Source organism: Arachis ipaensis, chromosome B06 (assembly GCF_000816755.2).
Source record: "Arachis ipaensis cultivar K30076 chromosome B06, Araip1.1, whole genome shotgun sequence".
NCBI lineage: Eukaryota > Viridiplantae > Streptophyta > Magnoliopsida > Fabales > Fabaceae > Arachis > Arachis ipaensis.
Window position 1 is genome coordinate 126,547,990 of NC_029790.2, and position 8,112 is coordinate 126,556,101.

Genomic DNA, 8,112 nt, shown 5'->3' on the forward strand with positions numbered 1-8,112 from the left:
TTGATTTTTTTAATATTTTTAAAACATATAAATTATAATTTATTGATATAAAATTATAGATTATGTTCATGTTATTTGACTCAGTTTTTGAACTTCCGATGAGCCGAATTTAAACTTAAAAAAATAGATTCAATTGTTAATGAGTCAAGTCGTGAATAAAGTTTAATTTTCGTGAGCCAAACTTGAGTTTAATCTAATTCGACTCAACTCGACTCACTTTCAATCCTAATTTTTGAATATAATATTTTTATTTTTATCTCATCTAGTGAATATAATTTTATATCTCTGTATCTTTATTTCAGTATTTCACATATGTAATGAATATAGCCTAAGTGACCGTGTGACACATCTTGATCACCTATCAACTTTTAAAAACACCCGTCAAAAGAACATTGTACTAATTCGTTTGGATGGAAGGAGATAAATAAAAAGGAAATAAGTGAAAAAGAAAGACTAAAAAGAAAAGAAAAAAAATGAAAGTTTTCTTTTTTTGGTCGTTTGGACGAAGAGAGAAGTTAATTTCTCTTTTATTTTTCTCCAGTCTCCAAAAAATTTTTTTAGGTGGATCCCATTACTTTTTTATCTTTTTATATTTCTTTTTCAATCAAACAAGAGAAATTCATCCACTTCTCTTTTTTTTTCTCTCTCTTATTAATGTTATTTTCTACTTCACTTCAAATAAATAAAGCCTAACAGTGAGAAATATGTTTTTTTTAAAGCGGTTTATATGTATATGTTAAAATTTTTAATTAAAAAATTATAAAAAAGATATAAAGATAAGTTTTTAAAATTGTTTTTTAGCATAGCGACGCCAGGCCGCTTGAATGAAACAATGAATAATTGAAAAGTAAAAAATAACAAAGATAGAAAATTGTAAGAGTAAGAAACAATAATGAATCAAGAGTAGGTGCTAGAATTTAAATTCACTTAAATGTCTTACGATTTGTTTATGTGAATTTCTGCGAAAAGCTCTTTTTTTGAGTAATTTTTTAAAAAAATAAAAATAATTTTATATTTGAATATTTTAAATAAAAATATTTTTTATTTAATAATTATATTTAAGTATAATATTATAAAATATTTTTTATTTATTTATTATGTTAGAAATATCTTTTTTTTAAGTAAAAAATTTTAAAAAATATAAATTATAATTTTATAAAATATTTTTTATTTTTTAATATTTTTATTTTTATTATTAAAATTTTACCAAACACACTAAAAAAATATAAATTTTTTTAATAATTTAATGATATCCAAACAAGTTCTTAAACTCTAATAACTATTCAAGTATTCATCTCTACTTTTCTAATATCTAAGTGTAATTATGATCTTAATTACAATCACAGCTTAATGGCTCAAGTGCATGACCCTCCTAATTAGATTAACCTAGTTAATGACTTAATTTTAATTTAATTCCAACTAGTAATAAAGAACGTGAATTCATAAGACCATATAATAAGCAAGCATTTTTCCGACAGGTTATAGTTATACTATAATTTACGACTGTTATTTGTTTAGTTTATTTTAAACTATGAACTCGCACTTATCAGTTAGAAACATGAATACATTTTAGGTTCATGACTTCTTAGTTTGAATTTAAGTAATTTATCATCTAAACTGCTAGTCTGCTACAAGGGAAATTAAAATTCTATTGACAATCCAATCCAATATTTATATATACAACTTGAAAAACATTTATCTTACATTTTCATTTTGTGTTTCCTACTCAGCCTCGTCGGTTATTTTCTTTACGAAAAAATCACCGAGAGATATAGAAGCTTACTGCTCTTCATCAGTAAAATCAGGTTCCGCAGGCTTCTGAAGCAGCATGGGGGGTATTCTCTCCGGCATCCTTGTCTTCCTTGTGCGGTTACGGCGCAACAATCTAAGTGCATTGGCAGCAAACCTGGAGGCATATATGGTGGCACCTAGACTTGGTGAGCTACCACCTACCTTTGCCAATGCATCTTTCAGCCTATTCTCTTCTTCAACGAGAGACTCTTCAAGCTTCTTTTTAGCATAGCGACGCCAGGCCGCTTGAATGAAACATGCGGCCCATGTTCGCCACTGTTGCGAGTAGAACCGGAAAGTGTGGCGTAGCTGCTTGCTGTGAAGACGCCTAAATTGAGAAGCCACAAACTTCAAGTCATCCGCTTTTAGTGCGAAAGCTTCCACTTCTGAAAGTGTTTGGACAGTCCTGGTTGAGATGGGGAGGTTGGATGAAGAATGAGGATCTAAAGCCCATGTGAGAAGCTCTTCTCCGCAAAAGTCACCAGCTTTAAGATACTCGGAATTAAAGAAGCCTGTTCTTCCTCCGTTGGTTGTCATTGTCAATAACCTGCCTCGCATTATGAAAAGCATCTCATCGACAGGGTCTCCTTCCCGGACAATATAGCTTTCTTCCGTGTAGAGCACTGGCTTAAGACGATCACACATGGCATCCAAAAGTTGTTCATCCATTTTCTCAAACATTGGCACCTTAAAGATCATACAAGATAAAATATCTAGTTAGTACTAGCAATATTATCAGAACACTATTAATTGAATACTCCAAAGGCGATGTTTATCCTTTTACTTTAAGTTGTTCAATAAATCCATCAGATTTCCGGATATTCCAAAATCAGTCAAACGACCAATAGATCTTTTCCAGAAAGGAAGAAACACTTGCACAAACTAAAATTGGAGCAATATTCACACCAAACTTATTATATTGGTGCATTAAATCACCATGAGGAATAAAATAAGAGCATTTAAAATGAATATTTTCATGCAATTAATGCAGTCATCCAATCTTAAAGAGATCTTTGTAGTTGCATATGAGATTACATGACAAAGTAGGTGGAGAAACTTACTCTCATCAGCAAAGCCAAGCAAAGATGGCGCTTAATGTCCCTTCTCAAATCCTTTGGAAGATTGCAAATCAAGTTATCCTCATCAACACCTCTGGTTTCTTGCCATTTGTACTGCTCATATCGTCTGATTCGCTGCCTAAGGCTGTCAGGGAGGAGTCTATGAGACATCCACTGTTCTGCATCTCTCCTTTTCACCCTCATCTCCTCTAATCTTGTTGTTGTTGATTGCAAATATGTCTGTTAGAAAATAAGTATAATTGCATAATATTAGTCAAGATGCACAAGCAACAATTGTTTACTTGTACAATAAACTGCAAATACACAGATGTCTTAAATGCCAAATTTTTATTGCATGTATATGGATATGATGTGTTAGTTCAGTAAATAAATAGACATTTTTATTGGTTTCGTTTTTTAGCATCTCAGCAGAAATGTCTATAAAAAGGCCAGGGAATCAAAATTACGGGGTAATAAATGGGCAAATGGATATTATTTAGGAAGGAAGTTAATGCATGTCTTATTTTGCAAATAAAGTGTAACTACCAATAACACTTGGAACAGATTTCAGTAGCTACATGTGCCTATGGATATCAATTTATTACCAAATCCAAGATCAATAAACAGTCTGTATGCCACCTTTGCATGATTAGAAACAACTCAAGAGACATTTGTTACAAACCTGCATATTCCCGATAAGGAATGAAAATAATACCAACCCAGCGATGGAAATGAAAACTGCAAAGCAGATTTCCCACACAAAGGTACTTGTCGTCAGGTTTTGACCAAGAGAACTGCAATTTAAGCACCAATCTCCCCCAAAAAAGGATGGAGGAAAAATGACAGAAAATCAGATAACAACAACATTGAAAGATGTGCATCACACCAAAATTTGAAAAAGTGGTCAGATAGTCATATCAAGCACTCCCCCTACACCCTCTACATTCATCAAGCCATTAAAAAGATACAAAATGCTTTCGATGATATAATCTTTCTCAAAGTTCCATCTATTCATTTTTAACCCCCGCGGGGGGTTGGTAGAATCAGAAATGTCAAATAGCTTGTTATGCTCATTTATCTGCAAAGTACATGAATTGCAAATTTAAACTGAAGAATTATATCCCTAAAGACGTGACCAGTATGGAAATCTTATCTCACATCACACTTCACAGAACAGTTACCAAATAGAGTGAAATAAGAATCAATGAATCGCACCTCAAACTTTTTAGGCCCCACCAAAAACAATAAAAGAACTTTTGTGGAAAGTCTCTTGACTCCACAACACCAGATTGAAGGGCATCAAGGAATATCCCAAAATCAAAAAGTGTCGTGTTTGTCTCCTTTATTGGGCAAGAAGCATTGAGAAACGTTGAAATTGTGCTTAACCCTCCTTGATGATTGTTGCAATACATGTCCTCCTTATTACATGTTGCATTACTTCGGTTGCAGGCTTTTTGCCAGCATGTGGTTTCCCGTTCTATAGAAAACAAGTACCAAAAGGCACCAACAACCTGAAAGAATAAGAACAGGATTAGCTAGATATGCAGGCAATATTATTCTGAGATTTCATGAACATTATATATTTTATTAAAAAATGAGACAATAATCTGCCAGATTTAAAAATGCATTATCAGGAAACAAACTTAAATGGCACAGACCTGAGAGTTTTAAACTACAATATACATAGTGACCTTAAAAGCATGAACAAATAGGGCACAATATCGAAACTAATTTTGAAGGGTCTGAAATCTGAATACTACTCTAAGGAATTCTCCCACAGCCCATATATAGTCCTAATATTAACCACCTCACTCCCATGAAACTCAATAGAGTTGGTTAAAAATATCCCTTCTCCCCAATATCTAAGTCCATTTCACTATTTGCCTCTTTTCTTGCTGAATGGAATACATTGGTTCCTAACAGACACTAACTACTGAAATGATTCCAAGAGAATGCAGGGCTCCTTCTCTAAGTGAATTTTCTTGATACCAACCTCATAGGACCTGATACCAGAAAACTAACATGGTTTGGCTACAGTTTGTGGGGTAAACAAATAAGAAAGTTGGCCTCACTATTTAACAAAGAAATTGTCAGATCAATACATCTAAACATGTTGTATATTAATTTAATATACCAACATCGACATGCTTCATACATAATAACTATAAAAGAATTATATTGGAAAGAAAAGGTTTTAACTATAATCCAATCAGCACAAGAGTTGCACAAAAATCATACTATACCCCATACACCTTTATAGCTGGCCTACATTTAAGACAAGCCCTAACTTTAAATCCTCAAAAAAATTTGCACAACCCTACAACACTACAAATTCAAGAAAAACGCATGCCAATACCCAATAGTCTAATATCTGTATCTTGTAATCTACATCTAACCCATGCTTGTATAGGCCACATCATCACCACAAGTGCAGATATATGTGACCAACAAAATGGTTCTTCATTGAAAAAATAAAACAACACTGTTCTAGGCCAAATAAACTAGCACCACATATGCAAAGTGGCATATTCACAGTTAAGAAAGAAACAGAAAAGAAAAAGAGAAAATAGCAAATCCATAAAAGGGAATGCTGATAACAAGAAACTGCGTATATTAGGAATTAAAATTACCAAGTGTAATTTTCTATACGAGAAAGGAAAAAAGAAAACTGCATCATTAACTCACATGACTTGCAAGCATGTAAAGAAAGAGATTAAATACAGCACCAGCCCAAGCTGTTTCAGTGAGAATGCCAGAGGTTCTTGTAACTTCTTTATATAATGGAATTATTCGAAAAACTCGAGGTATATATTGGAAGAAAACAATAAATTTCAGCAAGTTCTTTGTATTCAGCGATTTGTAGCCACTCATCCCTGGAATGACTATTAGAATCACCACCTAGAAATATTGAGCAAGTTGAGTCAATAACCTTTAAAAACATGATGACAATGGTAAGCACAATGAAACTTTGATTCTATTCCCATAGATCCCCTGAGATCTAAAGCAGCATACAGATGATGAAAATCAAGGAATGCATCCAAAGTACAATAAATTAAAGAGAACCCTCCATACCTGTGGAAGGGGAAGAACAGAAAGAATGTCAACTAAGAAATAAGATGTTAGATATCGCTTTGCTATTGCCCAAGAATCCTCAACCAAAACACCTCTTCCAAACACTCGAGAAGATGGAGCAATGAATCCAGTACGAAACTGGAAAATCATGTGGACTATATAAAAGATATCAGAGAAAGTTCTTAAAACAGTTGCTGTAATCTCCATCTTGTTGTCCAGTGAAAGACATTTCTTCTCATCATCGATCACAGGGACATAAAAGAACAAAGGATCCAGTGATACTGCAATAACACATAGCAACACAAATATCTTGTTCCATTTTTGAAGGAACGGACCCTGTGGATCAAGGATTTTCTTTCTAGAACTATAGTTACTAGAAAAAGCACGGCTGAACAGAAAGGACTTGAATGATGAACTGAATCTCTTTATCCTTTGAAAACCATATTCCAATCCCCTTTGAAACTTTGCAGATATAGAATTTAATGTAGTTTTGAATCTCTGTGAAGGTGCAATGTTGATCACAGGATAATTGCTCTCAGAACCCTTGTCTGAATTCCAGTCCTGAAACCTGAACATCATAAAAATGACAATATTCCTCATAAGAATATGTACAACAAAGGGACAATGAAAATGTCATAGAGAAATTCTGATACTACACTAAAATTTAGGAATTGAAAAGAAAATATTGGAAAATTTACATTACTTTTATGAGGAATGGTGAGTGGTGACTGAAACAGTGACTAAGACAGTATGAGTGTAAAGAGTGCTTACAATAGCAACTATAATACTTCTAAAATTAGCATATACAGAATCATCCTCATCATAATATAAAAAATACACGTTTTCATCAAACTAACCTAACAAACTTGTCTTGCTGAGTTCTCATCTCTGCAGCCTAATTCAAAGACAATGCAGATCAAGATGAAAATTTCACTGAATAGTTCCTTCAAGCACCACAGAAACCACCACAATTAGATCATTCCACCAAAATAAGACACAAGAAAACCTATGAGCAAATATATAATTAAAAATTAATCAAACTGATCAAACTTATTAAAACTCGTAAAATGATCAATGGCATCAAGCAAATGTGATCTTATGGAAAACACATTTTCTAGTAGGCGAATACAGTGTACGAGTGAATGCATATGAAATTCCAAATAATGAGTGTTTTCTCGTCAATGCTGGTACCGGATCTTCAAAAAAAATGAAAAAAAAAAATTTACAACTTTAACACTAACATAAGCATTGTAGAAATTAATCGATCGATAAAAATAACCAAAAGAGGAAGAACATGAAGAAAATGACATGCTTAAAGTACCCGGAGCAGTAGCAAACTGAAAGAAGGGGAAATAAATGAAGGAAACGGACAAAGCAGTTATTAAGACTGAACTCTGAAACTAGTTACGAAGGGAAGAGAATGAAGAATGAAAAGAAGAAGAAGAGGAAGAAGAAGAAGAAGAAACTAAGGATAACTTACCGAACCAAATATCTGAGTTATTAGTAAAATAGAAAAAGGGAAAGGGAAATTGGTGGAAGTTGTGGTGGTATTTGCATGAAGGGGAGAGGGAGAGAATGCAAGAGGGGAAGGTTCCAGGAAAGTAATAAGGAAATGAGAGAAAGTCAGTGGTTTCGGTTTTTTTGGGGTTTTTTTCTCTTACATAGTCACGAGATGGATTTTCTGATTCTCAAGTTTGTGAGAGGGAATCAGAGAAGGGACGGGTGGGGTGGGTGAAAAAAAGAGAAAGGAGAGTGTATAGTATGTAGTGAGTAGTGACTAGTGAGTGGGATGGTGTGTAATACTGTAATGCGTATGAATGGGGCGTGAACGTCAGAGAGAGCAGATGTGTGGGCAACGGCCCCGCACATTAAATAGTTTGATAATGATAATAGTGGAGTCTTCTTCTAGTCTTCTATTGCATTTTTGTTGTATATTGACAAAAGATTGGAAGTTTGTGGTTTAAAATTTTTAGAATAACTGTTCGAAAAACAATGGGTTCTTTTTCACATTTTAAAATCTCTAATTAATTCTCAATCATTTAAACAATTTGAATTAAGCGACTCTTAACACATCGACTATTATCGTTTATAGAAACTATTTAGATTAGTTACTTGAATTATTGGGACTCATTATAAATTTTCGAATTATAAAAAAGTTTTTTTATTTTTTGAGTAAATAGTCAAGAATTGA

General features: G+C 33.2%; 1 protein-coding gene across 1 annotated transcript; it reads right to left on the reverse strand.

Annotated features, from left to right (window-relative positions):
• Nucleotides 1,626–7,702, reverse strand: LOC107605250 (cyclic nucleotide-gated ion channel 1). The gene is made up of 8 exons (XM_016307056.2): nucleotides 7,402–7,702; nucleotides 6,779–6,927; nucleotides 5,922–6,489; nucleotides 5,535–5,747; nucleotides 4,065–4,360; nucleotides 3,532–3,643; nucleotides 2,853–3,089; nucleotides 1,626–2,478 (listed from the first exon to the last, which is right to left on the reverse strand). Exons 2-8 carry the CDS (start codon nucleotides 6,805–6,807, stop codon nucleotides 1,780–1,782), a joined length of 2,154 nt encoding a protein of 717 aa, XP_016162542.1. The 5' UTR covers nucleotides 6,808–6,927; nucleotides 7,402–7,702; the 3' UTR covers nucleotides 1,626–1,779.